General features: G+C 46.1%; 1 protein-coding gene across 2 annotated transcripts in view; it reads left to right on the top strand.

Moving 5' to 3' along the window:
- PLXNA1 (plexin A1) overlaps positions 1 to 22,530 on the top strand; it is a 314,962-nt gene that overhangs the window by 39,893 nt on the left and 252,539 nt on the right. For both annotated transcript variants that reach the window (XM_044004450.1, XM_044004458.1), the window contains exon 3: positions 7,071 to 7,253. In XM_044004450.1, coding sequence (XP_043860385.1) covers positions 7,071 to 7,253 — 183 coding nt within the window. The remainder of the gene's footprint in view (positions 1 to 7,070; positions 7,254 to 22,530) is intronic.

Below are 22,530 nucleotides of genomic sequence, written 5' to 3'. Positions count from 1 at the left end.
TACCTGGCTCTTTGAATTTGGCCAAATTCTCCCCTGGGATCATGGTGTTTGCCTGGATTATTAGTGGAAAACGGACCTTGGTGTAATGGCATTTTTCCCTTCTGAGCATGTGTTTCTTCATCTGCAAAATTAGAAGGTTAATACAGCATCATAGCATCTTGGGACTGGACAGGATCTCATAGGGCCTCTAGGTGAGCCTCCATCTTAACCGGAGTTATCAGCAGTATGTAGGGACCCTTTGTGTTTCCATACATAGTGGGTTGTCTGTAGATCCATTCAGTCGATAAGCATTTTTTTAAGTGTCTCCTATGTCTGATGCAGGATACAAATAACAAAGGCCAGGCAGCAGCCAGCATTTATTAAGTGATTGTTCCCTTACAAACATTTTTCTCTGGGCTGGTGATACAAATACTAACGAAAAGACAGTTCCTGCCCTCAAAGAGCTTACATTCTTTTTTTTTTTGTGGTTTTGGGTTCCAATTTTTATCCCTCCTTCCCTCTCTCCCCTCCTACCTCCCTGAGATGGCAAGCAATCAGATATGGGTCATACATGTGTGATTATGTAAACCATGACCATATTAGTCATTTTGTACAAAAGGAAAAAATGAAAGAAAGTGAAAATAGCAAACTTCAGTCTGTGTTCCATCAATATCAGTTCTTTGGAGGTGGAGAGTATGTTTCATCAATAGTCTTTTGGGATTGTCTTGGATCATCATATTGTTGAGAATTAGTCGAGTCTTTCACAGTTTTTCATCAAACAATATTGCTGTCTCTGTGCACAATGTTCTCATGGTTCTGCTCGCTTCACTATATATCAGTTCATATAAGTCTTTCCAGGGCTTTCTGAAATCATCCTGCTTGTCATTTCTTATAGCACAATAACATTCTTTTACCATCACATACCATGATTTGTTTAGCCATTCCTTTGATTTCCAGTTCTTCAAAGAGCTTACATTCTAATGGGAGCTGAAAAATAGTGGGGGGTGGTGTCCCCCCCTCCAAAAAAAATGGTGTCCAAGTTTGTAAAGTCAGAAGCAGAGCAAGGAGGGGAATGAAGGTTGTCTAGCTTGGGCCCCTCCCCAAAATGGGGGGGGGGGCCTGGGAGGAACCCAGCGGGCATGGTGTATTCCTGGAGAGAAGGCTCAGTGGATGATGCCTGAGTGGGCAGGTGGGGCCCGAATGAAGGAATGAAACAATCTGGATCCTCAATGAGCAATCCCATTCTAATGGGTTGGATTACAAGCACACATGTTTTTGCAAAATGACTAACAAAGGGAATAAATACAGAGTAGCTAAATACAGTAGTTGGGAAGGAAACACAATTTCATGGACTTTTGATTTCCTCATCTCTAAAATGGGGATGATAACATTGTTTCTCTCACTGGGTTGTGATGAGAAAGGGGCTTTATAGCCTTGGAAGGGTATAGAAATGTGAATGGTTATTATTATCTTCACATCCCAGAATCTCAGAGTTGGAAGAAAACTGGCCAAGTCACTTAGTTCAGAGCTTCTGAAACTTTTTCCACTCACGACCCCATTTTCTGGGAGAAATTTTTACATGACCCTGAGCATATAAATACATAAAATAGGTAGACATAATCATTTACTGTTGCCAGATTTTTCACGACCCCCCACATTCAGTTACTTGACCCCATATGGGGTTGGACTCATAGTTTAAGAAGCTTTGACTTAAGTTAACCTGTCCCTGCCCTCAAGGAAGGGACTGTGATTAAAAAGGATTAGGAAGGCTTGTGGATGGGGTTGGGACTTTAGCTGAGACTTGGAGGAAGGTGTTTAAAAATGCTTATTACTAAATTATATTAGGGCTTCCCTCCCCCCCCCCCTTACTTGAATTTCAATCCTGTGTCAAACTGTTGCCTCATTGGTCTTATATATTTTTTAGATAAACTAGGCTTTGAAGGTGATTTTTTTTTTCAGTGAGGCAATTGGGGTTGAGTGACTTGCCCAGGGTCACACAGCTAGTGTTAAGTGTCTGAGGCCGGATTTGAACTCAGGTACTCCTGAGCCCAGGGCTGGTGCTCTATCCACTGCGCCACCTAGCTGCCCTGAAGGTGATTTTTAAATTGACTTGAACCCTCTGTTACCAGTCTTTGTTTCCAATTTTGCAATGACTTTCAAAAATCTTAAGTTAATTAATGAGTTATCTGAATTGGTCTCTGTAGAAGACTCGGCCCCCCCCCCCCTTCTACCTCATTGGAATTGTTTTCCTCGGGATTTCATCCTTGAGAGTTTTTCCCTTCCATCTTGGACTGATTTCCCCTGCAAGTCATTAGTTTGGGGGAAGCTACCTGCCTTCCTCTGAACCCTTTGAAATCTTTGTCTCCCTAAGTCTGGAGTTTAGATCAAATTATTCCTCACTCTCCTGTCCAGACTCTGTGACAGGTTCTAAGATGGAGTGCTTACTTTCCCCAAGGTTACCATCAAATGGTGGTGGTGGTTGTTGTTTATCCTTCATTCTCAAAGAGGACCATGACTTTGGGGTGATGTCATGACTTGCACTGATTTGGATTTAAGTGAGGGCTGTGCAAGGTCCAGCCTCACTCTCTTTTCCAGAGCCATCTGGGTCCAGTGGCAAGATATATATCAGGATGACTGGAGATGGTCTTGGATGTTTAAGGCAATTGGGGTTAAGTGACTTGACCAGGATCACACAGCTAGGAAGTGTCTGAGGTGAAATTTGAACTCAGCTGTTCTTGACTCCAGGACAAGTGCTTTATCCATTGTGCCACCTAGCTGCCCCCTGCCATCATATGAAGTGACACTTTGAACATCACAGGTGCTTGACCGGGGTTTGTGGATGGATTTCAGTGGGTCCATGAATTTGGAGGGCAGCTAGGTGGTAAAGTGGCTAGAGCGCCAGGTCTGGAGTCAGGAAGACCTCAGTTCAAATCTGGCCTCAGACGCTTCCTAGCTGTGTGACCCTGGGCAAGTTACTTAACCTGTTTGCCTCAGTTTCCTTATTTGTAAAATGAGCTGGAAAAGGAAATGGCGCACCACTTCATTATCTTTGCCAAGAAAACCCCAAATGTCATCAGGAAGTTGGACATGACTCAAAAATGACCGAACAACAATGTGAATTTGGACGAAGAAAAAATTACATATTTATTTTCACCAACCTTTGATTTCCCTTGTAACCCTATGTATTGTAGTTTATGCATTTTGAAGCATTCTGATAAGGGGATCCTGGGCTTCCCCAGGCTGTCATGGAGTTCTAGGATGTGTGAAAAGACATTTATTCTGAAAGAGTCCATCTGAATCCCCCTGCAGCCTTGTCTGTGTGATTTTGGGGTGGGGTGGTATATAATTATTTATATACACTTTAGCTTCCCTCAGAGGAATAGAAGCAAACTCCTTTTTTTCCCTATTTGTCTTTGTGTCCAGGTGTCCTCCTGGTCCATTAGTATGTGCTTGATAAATGCTTTCTGATTGATCTGCCCCAACAACCAAAATTACCTCTTGCAAACCAGGTCCATAAAATAAGTTTACCTTGTTGCTTCTTTTACCTTTTGAAGGATGAAATTACTTTTACAGTGTAACAGGGGACTGGCCAGTGAGCCTCAACCTTAGTAGCATGTGCAAAGGGCTTGGCTGATGCAATCCTGTTACAATAACAAATGAAGGAATTGTTGTTTGTGGCTCTTGCTTGGGGCAGAGAGAGACAGGGACAGAGACATTGAGAGAGAGAGAGACAGAGACAGAGTGTGTGTGTGTGTGTGAGCGAGCAAGTGTGAGTGCGAGCGCGAGCTAGCTTCAACATGTTTGGCCAATGGAAATCTTCCATCTCTACACTTAACATACTTTTATGTCATGTGACCTACCCTATGCTAGGTGTATTGCTATTTCCTGAACTACTCATCTATTAAGTCTTTCTGTACAGGTGGTCTGTAGTCCATAATGTCATTGTGCTCTGTTGTTTCTGACTCATCTGATTTTTACTGAAGTGCTCCCTTGTATGCTTCCTTCCTCTGGTTCCTGTGTTTCCCCGCAGTTATATCTTCTTAAGTTAGAGTGTTATTTCATTCCCCTTTTACCTGCCTAGTTACCTTTGAATTCGGTATAACTTTTCAGAGCCAAATTCTAGCTATGGGTCCTATCAGTGACACCTATGGTGCCAAATTTGCTTTCTTGCTTTATGATCTCTTATATTCACCTGGCTCACACCCACACTAGATGCATTTGTATGTCGATATCTGAAGCCATATGCTTTGTTACTGGCTCCTTTCTTGGAATTTGTTTCCATTGAATTTCTGGTCATTTCTTACAGTTAATTCTCATAAGGTTCCTACTCAGTGATTTCGAGTGAGTGACATATAGGCAGGTTTTTTGCCCCCTCTCTTTTGTAGTTTAAGGTCACTGTAAAAAAGTTTTATTACTTCCTTCTGTTTTTTTTTTTTTTTATGCATCGTCATTTCCCAGTATACCTCACCCCATAGAACCCTCTCCTGTAAACCGACCAACAAAACAACCTCATCTGATAGCTCATACAGCACCCCGTCCCAACGGAATGGTCCACCTCATTTCTTCTGGGAGGAGGGGAAAATGTTTCATCATCTGTTCTCTGGGGCCTGCATTGGTAAATACAGTTAATATGACTTGGGCTGTCTTTTAGAGGTATCTTCATTTGCAGCATTCTAGCCATTAGGCATTTTGTTTTGCTTTCTTTGTTCTGTGTCAGTTAACACAAATCTTCCTGTGTTTCTCTGAAGTCCTCAGGTTTATCGTCTTACAGTTCAGTAATATTACACCATTTACCTTTGTTCAGCTGTTCCCCAGTTAAATGGTATTCTGACTGTGAGTTTCCTTTTTGGAATTCCCTTCACCAATGAAATCACAGTTTAAAATCCTCCCAAAATTATTGTACCCAGTTTGATGGCTATGAAGTAAAACCCCAGGATTGTTTTAATTTATATATCTCTTACTATTTGTGAATTAGAGTATTTTTTCATGTGATTTATAATATGCTTTTTTTTTTTGAAAAATTATCTCTTGATTGACTTATCTATTGGGGAATGACTCTTGGATCGATATATATTGTTGATAACCTATATATGTTAGATATCAGATTTTTTTTTTCAGATACTTGATACCCCCCCCCCCAACCCCTCCAAGTAGTTTAGCATACATTGATTAGGTACTTAAAACACTGAGCAAATACATTCTTACCAGACCTTGTTAGGTGCACTCTATCCCTTACCAATCATTTCTGTATTTTAAGCTGTGGTCCAGAAATCCTAGTTTTATTCCTTGACACTCTTCTTAACCAATTAACAAGCATTTATTAAGTGCTTACTAGTGTGCCAGGTACAGTGCTAGGCACTGGGGATATAAATACAAATAATAAACAAATCTCTCAAAGAGATTATATTCTAATGGAGAGACAAGTAAATAAACCTACATAAACATATATATCACACACACATATACATATCTATATCTATCTGTATTTATGTTTATATCTATGCCCATCTGTGTCAGTATCTGTATCTGTGTCAATGTCAGTGTCTATATCTATGTCTCTGTTTTTGTCTATTTCTATCTCTAGCTCTTCACTTCTTACATTTGCCTTTTTCTTTTGAAGTTCTTGATTTTTATTAACAGCAGTGATGAAAATGCTAACAAGACTTTATAATATCCTACCACGTTTACTCTGGGACTTTTGCACAGTAAGAGCAGCTCATGGTTATTTAGCCCTTTAAAGTTTACAACTCACTTTCCTCGTGGTCACATACCTACCAGATATTTTTATTTTTTAATTTATTTTTTCCTATATATTATTTTTATTTTTTAATCATAAAAATATTTTATTATTTTCTACTTACATGTAAAAATAGTTTTCAACATTTGTTTTCATAAAATTTTTAGTTCCAAATTTTTCTCCTTCTCCCTTCCCTAAGACAGAAAGCAATCTGATATAGGTTATATATTTATAATCACATTAAACATATTTATGCATTAGTCATGTTGTGAAAGAAGAATCAGAACAAAAGGGAAAAAAAACTAACAAAAAAGTAGAAGTATGGTTCAATCTGCATTCAGAATCCACAGTTCTTTTTTATGGTTGTGGAGAACATTTTCCATCATGAGTTCTTTGGAATTGTCTTGGATCATTGCACTGCTGAGAAGAGCCAAGTCTATCACAGTTGATCATCACACAATGTTGCTCTTATTGTGTACAATGTTCTTCTGGTTCTGCTCACTTCACTCAGCATCAGTCCACTTAAGTCTTTCCAGTATTTTCTGAAATCTACCTGCTCATCATTTCTTATGGCACAATAGTATTCCATTACATTCATATACTACAACTTGTTCAGCCATTCTCCAATTGATGGGCATCCTCCCAATTTCCAATTCTTTGCCACCACATAAAGAGCTGCTATAAATATTTTTGTACATGTGGGTCCTTTTCCCTTTTCTATGTTATCCTTGGGATATAGACCTAGTAGTGGTATTACTAGGTCAAAGGGTATGCACAGTCCCATAGCCCTTTGGGCATAATTCCAAATTGCTCTCCAGAATGGTTGGATCAGGGGGCAGCTAGATGGCGCAGTGGATAAAGCATCGGCCCTGGATTCAGGAGGACCTGAGTTCAAATTCCGCCTCAGACACTTGATACTTTCTAGCTGTGTGACCCTGGGCAGGTCACTTAACCCCCATTGCCCCACCAAAAAAGTCCCCAAAAAGCAAAAACAGAATGATTGGATCAGTTCACAGCTCCACCAACAATGCATTGGTGTTCAATTTTTCCACAGCTTCTCCAGCATTTATTATTTTCCTTTTTTATACCAGATATTTTTAGCAGCCCTGTCTGTCGTTGTCTGACAAGTAGAAGGTAGGCTGTATTTTGGAGGGCAGAGAAAATATTTAGGTTCATTAAATCATTATCTGAGTTGGAGATGATGGGTCATCAAATACTGTTTTCTATCAAAGAAACCTCCCATAACTGAATATGTTTGGGAAAGCCCTTTCCCTGCTCCAGTCCTAGAGGACCATCCATAGTGCTGTGTACAAATGCCTTCCCTCTAACTTTCCCTCTTTTCTTCTTTCCATAGCCTTTGCAGATTGATGATGATTTCTGCGGGCAAGACTTTAACCAGCCTCTGGGTGGGACTGTCACCATCGAGGGCACACCACTCTTTGTGGACAAGGAAGACGGCATGACATCGGTGGCTGCTTATGACTACCAGGGCCACACAGTCGTCTTTGCTGGGACCCGGAGCGGCCGGATCAAAAAGGTAATTGATCTTTTGGTTTATGGGCCAATGGGAAGTGATGACATTTTTTCCAGATTTTGTTGATTGGTGATGTCTGGAGCTTGCTGCTTTATTAGGCCTGGGGTGACTTGATCGAATGGTAGAGCCTGGTCATATAGCTGTAGGTATTTATTAGGCTTTAAAAGCCTGTTAAATTTGTTGAAAGATAAATGCAGACGACCATGTATTATGCGTTGTAGTGGAGAAGGCCTGGAACCTGAAGTCTGAACATTTGGGCTCTGTTTTTGGCAGGAATACTTGGGGTGTATTCCATGGAATGTCTTTTTGTGTTAGGTTGAGCAAATGTTTTGTGTTAGGTTGGAAAATGGGTTCTGCTGACCCCACAGGGTTATTGTAAGGGTTCTGGTGAAATAGTGAGCATAGAGCGATCAGGAGAAATTCCAACATAAGATTTCAGATGGAGGCAGTTGGCGGTATCCAGAGAATCTGCCGGGAAAGTGCCCTGGTGGACTTGTTGACAGAGCTGTTAGTCGTGAGGCTTGTCCATGAACGGCAGTGACGAGCTGGAGTGTGCTCAGAGAAGGGTGTTTAGGATGATGGGGACATTGGAGATGAGACCATACAAAGAATAATTGGAGAGATCTTTGGCCTAGTAGATAGAGTGCCGGACTTGAAGAACTGAGTTCAAATCCTGTCTTAGATACTTATTAATTTGGGGGCATCCTCATCTGTGAAATGGGAATGATGGTAGCACTTTTCCTCCCGGGGTGGTTATGAGGATCAGATGAGATAAACCTTTCTGTACTTTCTAAATGCCGGCTGTTATTATTTGTAAATCTCTCATCTTCAAGCATATGCAGGGCTGTTTTGATTGGCTTCCTAGGGCCATCTAAGAACAATGGGTAGAAGTAGCAGAGAGGAAGATTTTGGTTAAATATAAGGGAAAAAAACCTTTTTGACTATTAAAACTATTCCACTGGGCTTGAATGGACTGGCCTAGAGATGGTGAGATCTCTGGTTTCAGAGGTCTTTTTTTTTCAAGTGAGGAAATTGAGGTTAAGTGACTTGCCCAGGGTCACATAGCTAGTAAGTGTTAAGTGTCTGAGGCCAAATTTGAACTCAAGTACTCCTGACTCCAGGGCCGGTGCTCTATCCACTGCGCCATCTAGCTGCCCCTCAGAGGTCTTTAAGTTGGATGTGAATGACCACTTGTTGGGGATGTTGTGGGGTCGGCATGAAGGGGTGCTCCTCTAGGGTTGGATACATAGTCCCTGAGGTCCTTTCCTACTCTGAAATTCTGTGATTGTGGGAAAGAGAAAGAGGGATGCATCCTGTGGTTGCTGGGATTGTTGGCTGTAGGGCAAGGGTCAGAAATCAAGGTTTCTTCCTTGTGAATCCGCTTCTGGTTTAGAGGGGGCTAAGAAGACGAAGGGGCTGCCAGGTGGTTCAGTGGATAGAGTACTGGGCCTGGAGTCAGGAAGACCAGGGTTCAAATCCAGCCTCATATATCTACTAGCTGTGTGACCCTGGGTAAGACATTTACCCTGTTTGCCTCACTTTCCTCATCTGTAAAATGAACTGGAGAAGGAAATGGCAAACCACTCCAGCATCTTTGTCAAGAAAACTCCAAAAGGGATCATGAAGAGTCAGATGTGACTGAACAACAGCAAGAAGATAAAATTATTGGCTTCAAACAGCTGAAAGGAAGAGGGCACAGCTAGCACTACTGGATAGAATGCAGCACAGTAGAACGATAGCTGGGTTTGCAGTCAAAGGATCTGGGTTCAAATCCCAGCCTTTTCACATCCTTTGGGAAAGTCTTGTCTCCATCTGCAAAATGAGGGGGTTGGTCAGGATGACCTCTTAAGGTCCTTTCCAAGCACTTATAAACTTCTTGATGATAATGGTGGCTATCATTTATATAGCACTTTAAGGTTGGCAAAGTGCTTTGTAATTGTTTTCTCACCTGACCCTCACAATGGCCCCAGGGGGTCTCAGTGGAATGGGATGCTGGGTGAAATAGTGAGGTCCTTGTCAGTGAAAGCAGCTGAACGTAAGGGACATGCATGACCCCTTGTCAAAGATCCTATAGATGGGCGTCCATCCCTGGGTTACTGGGTGAGAGGGCAGACAAACTGACCTCTGGAATGCCCTCTAGTTATAGAAAAGAGAGGGTGAGGGAGCTGTCCTTTGCACCCACTCCTGGGCGGATGGAACGAACACATGGACATTCTGCTCAAGAGCTGAAGCCCAAAGGGAATTTACACACATCCTTTCTGTTGCTGAATGGGTGAATGATTGACTGTATCTGCGTCGCAAGTATAGGGTTTTGCCCAGGGTGGGCCTTAATGAAATATGTTGAATGAGTGAATGAATTGAATGGATCTGTGTGCTGGGCATAGTGCTTTGTACAGGGAGGGATTAATAAAATCTTTGCTGAATGAATGAATGAATGAATGAATGAATGAATGAATGAATGAATTGAATGATTTAGTGAGTCAGTATCTCAGGCACAGGACTTTTGCACATAGCAGGTTTTAACTAAGTGTTTGTTGATCATTGATGTTGAGTGAAATAGCAAATCTCCCTCTTTCTAAGGATTTTTAAAAGACTGTTGGTAATTAAAGGGAAACATGCAGACACACAGAGGGATTTGAAATAACAATTCAAAGGGCAGTGCTATGATGAGTCTGAAAAGCCCAGGATCAGAAAAGATTCCTCTGGGCTCCCAGAAATGGGAGCGGAGCTGGGTCTGCTTTTTTTTTTTTTTTCAGGGCAATGGGGGTTAAGTGACTTGCCCAGGGTCACACAGCTAGTAAGTGTCAAGTGTCTGAGGCTGGATTTGAACTCAGGTCCTCCTGAATCCAGGGCTGGTGCTTTATCCACTGTACCACCTAGCCGCCCCTGGGTCTGCTCTTTATTAGCTGCTGACTCCTTTCATTGACTCACCTCTTTTTTTTGGCTCATCCCTTGGGTGGGCCTGGATGAAACTTCATTCCAGGTTGTTTTCCTTGACTTTTGACCTTGCCTTGATAAGGGTGTAGAGAGACCCTCCCTTACTTCCCCCCCCCCAATGACCTAGCTTCCCTTTGGGTCCACAGAGGGATTTCTTTGTATCCAGAGGAAATTCCAGGCTCTTTTGTCCATTTACTCTTCCCCTTTATCTCTCCCCTCCTCCCCTTAGGTCAGAGGTGAATTTTTTAGGGCCTCACGTCACATTCCCTCCGAATCAGAGTTTCCATGCAGTGGAAAGTTAGAGCTGGAAGAGAGCACAGATGATTGAGTCCCACTTCCTTTTAGTACAGATGAGGAAACTGAGGTCCTCAGTGGAAAAGAGACTGCTGTGGGTTCATCGCGATCTCTATAAATGACTCCCCAGGCTACATGCCCCGCCAGTCTTTCCCCAGAGCTCAGGCCAGCATGGCCACCCTTGTCTGATCGACATCCCCACCCCGGCGCCCCCTAGGGGAAGGGAACATGCATTTTTTAAGTGCCTACTGCATGCCGTGGTGCTGAGCGCTTTACAAATATTATCTTAAACTTAACTGTCTCCAAAACAGCTCATTATTTCCCTTAAACCTCAGCCCTCCTCCTGACTTTCCTGTTTTTGTCAAAGGCACCACCACCCCGCTTCCCGCTACCCTGCTCACAAGCACAGAAGCATCCGTGAGTCTTCCCTCTCATCCCCCATAGCCGTCTGTTGCCGGGCCTTGTCACTTCTACCCCCTTCACATCCCGTGAATCTCTTCTTTTCTGGCCCATTCTCACAGCCCACACCTTCGTTCAGATCCTCATTGCCTCTAGTTACTGCTGCTGTTGCCTTAGCCTCCCCTCTCTGATGGCTGACCATATATTCTGAATGTATCTTCTATGTTTCTAGTCATTGGTAGATTTTTCTTCTCCCATTAGAGTGTATGTACCCTGAGGGCAGGCTCTGTGTTTTTGCTTTTCTTTGTATTTCCAGCACTAAGTACAGTGCATGGCACCTAATAAGCACTTGATAAATGCTTCTCTACTGATTGGCTAATCAGTCCCCCAGTTTCTAGTCTCTCTTTGCTCCAATCCATCCTCCACACAATTGCTCACTTGATTTTACAAAATGATTCTGACCACACCATTGCTCTACTTAAGAAGCATCAATGACTCCCTATTACCTCCAGGGTAAAATACAGACTCTGTTCAGCATTTGAAGTCTTTCACACTATAGCTCCAACTTCTCTTTATGGACCAATTATAGTTGGGTGACTCAGTGGATAGAGCTCTGGGCCTGGAGTCAGGAACACCTGAGTTCAAATCCTGCCTCAGATACTAGCTGTGTGGCTCTGGACGCGTCACCTAACATCTGTGTCTGCCTCAGTTTCCTCAGCTGTAAAATGGAGATGATAAATAATACCTCCCAGGATTGTTATGAGGATCAAATGAGAATATTTTAAAAGTGCTTGCATAGGGCCTTACTTATAGTAGGAACTTGATAAATGCTTATTCCCTTCCACACTCCCACCATGCAGGCTACATTTCTGACAAATCCGCCAACCTGCTCTTCCCTAGGTGTAGCAGCCCCTTTGCCCAGTCTGTCCCCATCTCCTTCCTCACCTTGGCCTCTGACTTGATTCAGGGTTCATGTGGAACCTTCCGCCCGAGGCTGCACAGATTTTCCTGACCTTGCCCACTCCCAGGTAGACCCGCCCTTACCTGGTTTATATGGATTTATCTATGACATGTTGTACCCCTGTTTCTGGAGTAGAGACCTGGGCCTGGTTAGTTGACTGCTTAATGGATGACTTGAAGAGCACAGGCCTTCAATGCTATGGTGTCCAAATTGGCTGTGTGACCTTGGGAACGGCACCCATCTTCACCATCCTCATCAGTGATAACAGTGTGCCATTCACATTTAAAGCTTGGGATGTGCCCTGCCCCCATGCTTTCATCCGATTCTCCCCTCCTAACAGCCCTGTGAGACAGGAGGGTGCACATGTCATTCCTGTTTTACAGAGCAGGAAACCGAGGCCCAGTGGCTTGCCGGTGGAACAGGGATATCCCCCAGGGTCTCCAGGTGGTTTTCTAACCATGCCACAGATACCTGTAAAACGAAGGTGCTGGGTTGAGGTTGAAGGTCTCCCACCAGCTGTAAGTAAAGTACTCCAGGAGGCGTGAATGAATGAGAGCTCTAGCCACCCAGGCTGTAGGTAACTGTATTTCATTCTAGCAGGGAGGCAGCCTGATGACATAAACCAAGAGCCAGACTCAGTCACCCGCTGGCTGGGTGCCACCAGGCTGATCCATCTTTCAGGGTCCCAGGCACCTCAAGACTGAAGATCACAGATGTGTTGGAGGGAGTTGGGGATATCACTCCCTGCATGAAAGAAATCACAGATCCAACCCCAAATAATTACATGTTATAGTTTCATGTCTTTATGCCTTATCCTTCCCACCAGACTGAGTCCCATGAAAACAGGGACCATTTCCTATCTCAACTTTGCATCTCCCCAGTGCCTTGGCACAGTGTATATTGTAGGTGCTTAATGATGGCTTGTCGAGTGACTGAATAACTAATATCCTGGTGGAATGTGTGTTGAGAGTAAGATGGGGAGCCTGGCCCCTTGGTGCTCCTCTGAACCTAGCAGAGCTGGTATCCACATCTGTTCCCAAAGTATTGCCAACTCCTGCTGCCTCGGGAAGAGTTAGCATTTGCTCCCGGCCAAGGCAAGAACGGGCCGCCCTCCTCTTCTCTCTGCTGAGCCTGTTGATCCACGCCTTGCCTGAAATGAATCCGCCTTCTTAGCTAATATTTACTGGGTTTCCATTGGCTACCCACTAACTGTGTATTCTTGGTCTCTTCCCTGATCTGTCAGAGAGAGTCGCAGGCCCCTGTGGGGAAAGGCAGGAGCCCAAGGAAGAATTGGAGTGTTTATCCTGGTTGCAGACTTGGCAGAGGCTCTGTCCTGGGAAGGGGGAAGCACCTTGGTTAGCGCCGAGTGCCGTTGCTTGGGGAAGGTTTAGGTCCTGGGCTTTCCTGCCTCCCCCTCCCCAATGGGGGTACCGCCTAGGCCACACATTACCCCTAAGCCAGGGCTCAGTGGTGGCTGGGAGGTAGCCAAAGAATCTCCTCCATTGGCCTTCATTCCCAAATACAGCCAGTGAGCCTGCTCAGGAACAAAGGGAGAGAAGGAAATAGAAGGCAGCTCAACAAGCCAACCAACCCGGCCATCACCCCTGAGAACATATGGAAGAAACTGACCTTCTCTCTTAGAGGGGCTCTATCCCATCGTCTGGGGTCCCTCCCTACTGCCCTCCTGGCAAAGTCCAGTCCCTTTAGCCTGGCTTGGAGGCCTGCCCTTTCAGCCACACTGGACCACCGTCTGGCCCCCGATTCACCCTTCATTCTCTTGCTGGGCAGTGGCTGTTCTTAAGTTCTGTAGTGCTCTTCCCCGCCTGTCTGCCAAAGCTCAGCTCAGCCCAGATTATAGATCTCGTACTTGAGAGACCTCAGAGGCACTTTGGTCTAGAGATCTCATTTTACAAATGTGGAAACTGAGTCCAGGCAAGTCAAGTGACTTCAGTGTCACCTCCTTTAGGAAGTCAACCCTGATGCCCACTCTCATGAAAAATCCCGTTTCTTGGTCCACGTGTAGAGAGAGCTTTGCCCTGGACCTCTGTGATGCATTTAAAGAACATAAGATCCTTGAAGGTTGGAATTATTCCTTGACTTTGTCTTTGCATCCTCAATGCCTGACATATAGTAGGTGCTTAATAAATGTCTGTCGATTGATTGATCATGTAATACTATATATTGTAGTTAACTGGGACTCTCCTCCCCCAGTTGAACGTATGCTGCCTTTCTTTGTGTTCCCAGTGCTTCACACAGTGCCCGGCACATAGTAGGCTCCTTGACTGGCTTACACAAGCTTTGTATCTTACCAGGCATTTGATACAGTGCTCTGTGTGCAGTAGGAAATTCATAAATGTTAAGTTGATCACAATGGGCAAGAAGCATCTGAAGTCCTTTTCTCTCCTCAGTGATATCTGCCTCCCTCCCCAGTATATTCTTCCAACCCAAGAGTCTCTTAAGTCCCCCACTTAGATAGCGTTGTGTCCCTCAGTCACCTAACTTGTCTGAATGGGAACCAGGAAGTCTGTTCTGGTGTGAGGACTCTGGACAAAGAGGAAGGCAGGGTGAGGAGGAGGAGGAGGAGGAGGAGGTAAGCACCAGTGGAATCAAGGCCAGACTTTTTTGGGCCCCAACATCCTCTATTCCTTGGTTACCCCTCATCTTTATTATGGGCCAGGGCCTCCAGTATTATTAAGTACCATCTGACTGGTGCCAGATGACAGACCCCAAAGAGTTCAGTCGACAGGAATTCAAGGATGGGAGGGAACTGCACAGGGAGAAGCTTCATGGATGGAATCAATTCTAAATCTTAGGATTTCTTGTGCTTTTTTGTTTTTTTGTTTTTTAGTGAGGCAATTGGGATTAAGTGACTTGCCCAGGGTCACACAGCTAGTAAGTGTTAAGGGTCTGAGGCCGGATTTGAACTCAGGTACTCCTGACTCCAGGGCCAATGCTCTATCCACTGCGCCAACTAGCTGCCCCCTTGTTTTTTTTCTTTAAAGAGTCTGTTGGATTAAATCTATTCATTCTGTAAACATTAAGTATCCACTGTGGGTAAATCGGTCTGCTGGGGCCTCGTGGAAGACAGCATCTAGATGAGAGGAAAAGACACTAACACATAACTACGACACACAGCTGTGCTGGACGTATAAAACACGGTACCTGGTTATGGAGAAGGGCAAAACAAAGTGTGTGTGAGCTCCAAGAAGATGGTCATGAAAGATTGGGGAAATCAGAGAAGGCTTCCTGAAGGAGGTTATCCCTGTTTGCAAATAATAACGAACATTTTTAAAGCATTTACCGTATGCCAGGCACTGTGCCAAGTACTTTGCAATTATTTGTGTGCAGTTATTATCTGTGCAAATTATCATTTGATCCACACAACCACCCTGGGAGGTAGATGCTATTATTTTCATTTTACAGATGAAGATACAGAAACAAACAGGTTAAATGATTTGCCCAGGCTCACACAGCCAGTAAATGTCTGAGGTGGGATTTGAATTTAGGTCTTTCTGAGATCAAGTGACTTGCCCAGGGTCACACAGCCAGTAAATGTCTAAGGTGGGATTTGAATTTAGGTCTGACTCCAGGTCCAGGGCCCTATATACTCTGTCACCAGGTCCCTCACTGATCTAAAGTCTCTTCCAGTTCTAAATCGATGTTTTTCTGCCTCTGAGTACAGAAATGGGAGTAAGCAGGGTATGTTGGAGGGGATAGGTTGGGGAGCTTAACCCGACAGGGCAACCTAGGTCTTTGGTTCCGTGAGTAGTATCTGTGTGTGAATACTGGGGTGTCCCACTTTGACAAGAGATCACGTATATAAGAAAGCTCTTTATAAACCCCAATGAATGATATAAATGTCTCCTGTTGTTATTGGTCATTTGGTCAGTGACCATTTATTAAGCACTTACTGTGTTCCAGACTACTGGGCACCTAAAGAAAGACAAAAGGCAGCCCCTACTCTCTGGGCACTCCCAATGGAATGGGGGAGACAGTCTATGGCCACGTAAGAGGGAGACAGCCTGTAAACTGGAGCTCATCACCAGAGGAAGGCCCTGGCCTTAAGGAGATCGGGCGAGGCTTCTTGTAGAAGCCGGGATACTAATGAAGTGGGAGTCTTGTCTGTGACTGATTCATAGGGCCTGGGGAGCCAGGTGACACCCTAGAGAAGGACTGGGGAGAACGGGGGCCCGTTCCTGATTCCCTCAGCTTCCTGGGGCCCTGCTGGGGTCCCTTTCTCTCTGCCTCTCCCCGCTCCTTCCCTGCCATCTTTCCTCGGAGTGGTAATCAGCAAAGAGTTTGATGGGATTCTGGGGAGCTTTCTTTCTTTATCTCCACAGGGCATGAATTTCCTGTGTTATCATAACATATTTTCTATAATTATAGCTGTGTAGGCCCTCTGTAAACAGACACCACAGTTATTCCAGTTCACACAGGGCGGAATAGGGACTTTGGCTTGGTCTCTGGGCAGGAAGTTCCACCCTTGGGGCTGGAGGGGGATCCCACTTCCCAGGGACCCTCCAGGGATTCCCGAGGGACTGTGGGGGAGGCCTTCACAGGCCACCCTCCTTCCTGAGCATCGCCCCTTGTGGCCTTGTGGGTGGCTGGGGCTAATGAGTAGGCAGGATGCTGGACTGAGAATCAGAGGGCCCAGCTTTCCTAGTTCTCATTCTGCTGACAACTTCCACTGTGACCCTGGTTAGTGGATTGTTCGACATCTGTGAAATGGAGACGCTTAGAGGAGCGAAGGGAAAGCCCTTTGAAAAGTTTAAAAAGCAGACTGTTAAATGAATGTAAGCGCTATGGCCACTTCTTTCCTCGGTGCGTGGTGTTCCCCCTACTCTTTCTACAAAGAGTCTTCTTTTCTGGGTCAGGATTGGGCCAGCCCTATTGAGGCTAGAGGTCATTCATTCATTCAGTCAACAAGCATTTATTGAATGCCTACTGTGTGCCAGGAGCTGGGCAGGCCAAGGAGGACGAAGAGACAAAAACAGAATGGTTCCTGCCTTTAAGGAGCCTATATTCTGTCATGAGAAACAAGCAATCCACGTGTAAGTATATACAACATACAGACTGAAAATATGACAGAAATATTTTAGAAAGAGAATCAGGGGAGCAGCTAGGTGGCACAGTGGATAAAGCACTGGCCCTGGATTCAGGAGGACAGGAGGACCTGAGTTCAAATCCAGCCTCAGACACTTGACACTAGCTGTGTGACCCTGAGCAAGTCACTTAACCCTCATTGCCCAATAAAATGTAAAAAAATAATTACAAAAAGAGAATCAGGGTCTTTGGTCTGAGAGAGATGTCCATTGACCATTGTTTTATTAATAACCCGTTGACCTTATTAATAAAAATGATTAAATTACCCAGTAACTAAAAAAAAAAAGAGAGAATCAGGTTTCTAGACTAAGGTGATTGAATATAGGGGACTTAGAATTGGGAGCTGCAAGGACTTCCTAGCTGTGTGTTGTGAGCAGGTGACTTCACCCCTGAGGGCTTTTGTGTCTTCTCCCCTAAACAATCCTTAAAGAATGGTCCCACCTTACAGGGTCTTTGAGAATGAAGATTCTTGTAAACCTGAAAGCCCAGAGGAGAGGAGCCCGTGACGTTGATGGTGATGGTGTGCTGAGCGGCCATGGCAAAGGCCACGTTTGTGCCCCACAGCTATCAAAATTCTCCCCCTCGGAGCCAGAATTCTTGGGGTGGTCCGAGGCAGAGGGAGGGGACAGAAAGGGTGGTGGACTGGGGATTGGTAGCCCTCGATTTGAGTCCAGACTCAAGTGCTAAACCTCGAGCCCTGAAGCCCTCCTTAGACCTCGGATTCTTTATCTCTAAAATGGGGATGATAATATACTACTACACTATGGTATTTGATCTCCAGACTCCACTGGCTGTTCCCCCATGACTGTAATGTTCTTCCTTCTCATTTTTACTCCTCGCTTCCTTCTACGAAAGGAGTTTCCCAGCCCTCCTTAGTCTTCACTATCTTGCCTCAGAAATTACCCTCAGTTTAGCCTGTTTTAATTTTGTCTGGACATTGTTATGTGAGTGTGTTGTCTCCTCCTTAACACCCCCGTGGTAGAGTTCTTTGAGATCACGGACTGTTTTTGGCCTTTCTCTGTATCCACTGCACTTAGCACAATGCCTGGCTCATGGGAGATGCTTAAAAAAGGCTTGTTGGGGGGCAACTAGGTGGTGCAGTGGATAGAGCACCGGCCCTGGATTTAGGAGGACCTGAGTTCAAATCTGGCCTCAGACACTTGACACTTACTAGCTATGTGACCCTGTGCAATTCACTTAACCCTCATTGCCCTGGGGACAAAAAAGGCTTGTTGATTGACTTACTACCTACTAAAGTTCTTCTCTGGTGCCTCATTGTGCCCCGAGTTTTCCAAGTCTCTACTGAAAAGTCAGCTCTGGAATTCTACTGAAGCTAGAAAGGGGTGGTAGTGGCGAATGGTATGGGGGCCAACCCCTGCTCTACTTCCTGCACTGCCCCAACTCCCACACAGAGTCAGGGACAGACGGGCCCTGGAGGGTCAACTTTGCTTCAGAGGACTGGGTCGTGGGGACAGAAGACCACTAAAAAACAGCTTCACCTCTCTTTCTGTCCCACCTCATTTCAGCGCCCTGGCACAGATCCCTTCTGACACCACCCTAGGTATGGCTTTGTTTTGAGAACTGGCCCACAGTGGACATTATTGTACGTGCACAATCCGAGGCCTGGCCCAGCCAAGTGCAAAGAAGGTTGGCCACTTGGGGATGATTTATTTTTTTGGCCACAGCAACTCATTAAAATGTTTACTCAGGGCATAGGGGTGTTGTGATCAGTGTAGGTGGATAGGGCTTACCCCCTGGGGCCCAGTGAATCCCACAAACATTTCTTAAGCACCTATTACAGGCCAGGTATCGGGCTTGGCAGTGGGGATGCAAAGATCATTGAAGCCTAGTCCCTGCTGTAAGTTCTGGACAATTTGATGTATTGACAGAGAAGCGAGACGTTTTGTAAACAGTAAGGCTACAGAAATATGACCCACTGTTATCACTATACAAACATCCCCCTCCCTGAGGCAGCAGATAGCCTCCCCTCCTGAGCCTGGCCAACCTTGGCGGGGCTCCAGACTGGGCCCTCCTTCATCCCCTTATTACACGGTATTCCCCTTCACACTCCCTGCCCTTGCACTGGCTGTCCCCTCCCTTTGTAATCTTGCAAGTTTATTATATTACATAGGAGGGTAATTATGCGGGAGTGTAGTGAACAAAATAGTTTTAAAAAAAAAGCAAGCCCCCCCAAAACAAGGTCCTGGGCTAAATGAGACTAAATGATCTCTTCTCACCCCTAAAGTTGTGGAGAGTATATGAAATATGTACTAGAAACAGATGGATTCTGGAGAAAGGATTTCAGTGTAGGCTGGAGGAGGATCATAGACTGGCAGAGGAAGATCAACTCATCATTCAGTCACTCAAAAAGCAATTATTAAATGCCTGCTGTGTGCCCAATGGGGAAAGCTAGATGTTGCAGTGAATAGAGTGCCCAGCCTGGAATCAGGAGGACTCATCTTTATGAGTTCAGATCTGGCCTCATATACTAACTGACTAGCTGTGTGACCCTGGGCAAGTCATTTCACCCTGCTTGCCTCAGTTTCCTCATCTGTAAATTGAGCTTGGGAAGGAAAGGCAAACCACCCCAGTATCTTTGCCAAGAAAACCCCAAATGGAGTCCCAGAGAATCTACATGACCGAAACTGAAATGCCCGTGTGTGTGGGTCGCCGTTCTGAGTGATGGGGCTTCAAGACAGAACGTCTTCCATTCAGAACATCAGGCAGGAGGGCGGTTGGAGGGCAGTGAGTCCAGTCATCTTATTTTACAGATTAGAATACTGAGGCCCACAGGGGGAAGTGGCTTGTCCAAGGTCGTGCAGAGAGCCAGAGGCCTGGCCGGGAGCGGTTTCCGGGCGGGTGATGGGGTTGCCTGTCTTCTATCACAGAAGCTGCTTTGTGTCTCCCTGATGGGTCCTGTTGTGGTTGGGTTTTTTCTTTCCCTTTTTTGAAGTTTTGACTTTGGTAACCTGACCTGCTGGCCAGGACAGGGCTTTTTTCTGTGTCATCTGCTGAGTAGTGGGAAAAAGCTTCCTGGAGGAGGTGCCACCTGAGTCGTCCTGCAGGATCTCATGGGGCGAGAGGCAGGAGGGTAGGTAACCGGCCTGGATGGATGGGGGTGCTTCTGGGACCCTGGGAATGGCCCCAGCTCCGGCCCCTCCTGCCTGCTCCTGCCTCCCCCCAACCTTGCCCGTCCCGGTGCCTTGGGAAAAGGAGGAGAGGAGGAGAGCCACTCCTTCTGCTGCTGAAGAGAGGTCGGGGCGGGTCTGGTCGCCTGAGCTCCCCTGAAAGATCGGGTGTCTGCTGAGACAGCTCTTTGCTGTCCTCCAGCTGCCGCTGGCTCCATGCCCCTGCCCCCCTCCCCAGCCCAGCTGCTGAGGCAGCATGGAACAAGGTTAGTGCAGGGGGCACAGCCCCAGGTTTGGGGTGCTACCGTAGGACGACCCCTAGATTTGTAGCCAAGTGAGCTTGGATTCCACCATGGCCACTCCCCATCTCTGCCCCCAGTTTCCTGTCTCCAAAGGACGAGGGTGGGAGGTGGCTGTGGAGGCAATGTCTCTAATCCTGTCTGAGGAAGGCCCTGGGCTCCCTGCAGGTCATGGAGTTAGAGCTAGAAGGGACCTCAAAAACCATCTTGTTCAGACCTCTAGTTTTACACATGAGGAAACTGAGGACCGGGGAAGGAGTAGTAAGTAAAAGAGGCAAAATTTGAACCTGGGTCCCGAGTCTGGAGCCTCCACACAGGCCCAGGAGGCTGGTAGACGATGCTCAAGTGGGTCAGGGAATAAACAGGCTCCTGCCTGTCTTTCTGAGAGTGCTCCAGGTGTTCAGCCAGTATGTGTGTGTGTGTTTGGGGGGGGGGTTGTATATCTGTCTGGGGGTGCGTGCATGTAGGGTTGTGTTTTTTTCCAGGGGCACGTGTGCATAGGGGTGTCTGGGCACAGGGGGCAGGGCTGGAGGGTCCCTATAAGTGCATGCCTGGGAGCCCTGGTGGAGCGGATGGTGGCTGCCGAGGACCCTCAGGCCTTTACGGCTGGTTGGCATCTTCTCGCTCCCTGGATGGATGGGAAGAAGGAGTCCAGAGCTGGAAAGTGACTGACCCAAGGTCTCCTGGTGAATGACCCAGGGCCAGGGCTCGCACCAGAGCCCGCTTCCCAGGCTCTTTCCCTGAGGTCTGATTGTTCTCCTGCTGTTCTGGCTTTGTCAGCCAGCCTCTCCCTGAGGTGAGGGATGATCTGGATCCCCAGTGCCACCTCCCAGAGCTTGGCAGCATAGTAGGAGGTGAGGAACAAAGGCTCCTTCCCTAATTGACTCATCCAGGACTGGGCTCCTGCCTGGGGCCAGGGAGCCCTGAGGGCTCTTGTGGGAACAGGGCCTGGAACTCATGGGAGGCAGCTCTGCTGGGGAGCAGGAGGAGGCGGTTGGCGCACTAGGGGGCAGACCTGAGGGACACCCTGAGGGAAAGGGGAATTGTAAGATCCTGCAGCCCCCTGACAGCTCCCCTTCTATGGGAGGTGCCTCTTCGTGCTGGTGGCTTCTCTCTGTTGTCTGTCTCTGTATATTTTGTGGTTGTACCCAGATGTCTGCAGGTCCTCTGCCCCCTTAGACCCTTGACTGTCTGGCCTTTTGTCATCTCCCCAGAGCTTAGGGTGCCCAGCATACAGCAGGTGCTTAACACATGTTTCCTGACTGGCTGGCATGCTGGGAAGAATTCTGGGTTTGAAGGCAGAGTCCTTGTTTCTATCCCAGTCCTACACCTTACTCCCCTGAGTGACCCCAAGCAAAGGCCTTTCATCCCATGTGGTGCTTCTCCCATTTGGACGCAAGCTTGGCATCGAGGAAGCACCTAATAAAGCTTTCTTCCTTGCTTTCATTTGTTCACTCATCCACCCATTCCCTCGGGCCTCAGTTTCCTTCTCTGTAAAACAAGGGAATTGGGTTAGCCAGTCCTTCCCGTCACTCATGGCTCTCAGATTTTTTGGTCCTTACCCCATGCTCTTCTGGGAGCTCACAGTCTTGCTGAGGGGACAATAGATGCCTATGGAATACCTTCATTTTACCAATAAGGAAACTGAGACCTAGAAAGGGTAGGTTATTTGCCCAGTTCACAAGGTCATACTGATGAAGGAAGGGATTTGAACTCAGGTCCTTGGACTCCAAATTTGGTCTACTTTCCTCTGTAGCACATGAGTCAAGAGGCCTTCAGTTCAAGTACTGCATTCTCCCCCCGCCCCGCCCCGCCCCCCCTTAGAATCATAGGATTTAAAGCTGGAAGAAATCTTATAGACCATCTCATCCAACCCTCTCATTTTATAGATGAGGAGACTTGCCAAGGTCTCATAGATAGTAAAAGAAAAAGTTGTGTGATTACCAGCTGTTAGCCTGGTGGACAGAGCACTGGGTCTGGAAATAAAAAGACCCCGAGTTCAAATTTGGCCTCAGATACTTACTAGCTGTGTGACCCTGGGTAAGTCACTTAACCTGTTTGCCTCAGTTTGCTGAACTGTAAAAAGGGGATAATGATATATTTCCCACTTTCCAGGGTTGTTGTGAGGATCAAATGAGATAATATTTGTAAAACATTTA

The sequence above is a fragment of the Dromiciops gliroides genome, chromosome 1 (genome assembly GCF_019393635.1).
Source record: "Dromiciops gliroides isolate mDroGli1 chromosome 1, mDroGli1.pri, whole genome shotgun sequence".
NCBI classification, from domain to species: domain Eukaryota; kingdom Metazoa; phylum Chordata; class Mammalia; order Microbiotheria; family Microbiotheriidae; genus Dromiciops; species Dromiciops gliroides.
The sequence above is the reverse complement of the archived record's forward strand: the minus strand, read 5'-3'. Positions and strand labels throughout refer to the sequence as shown.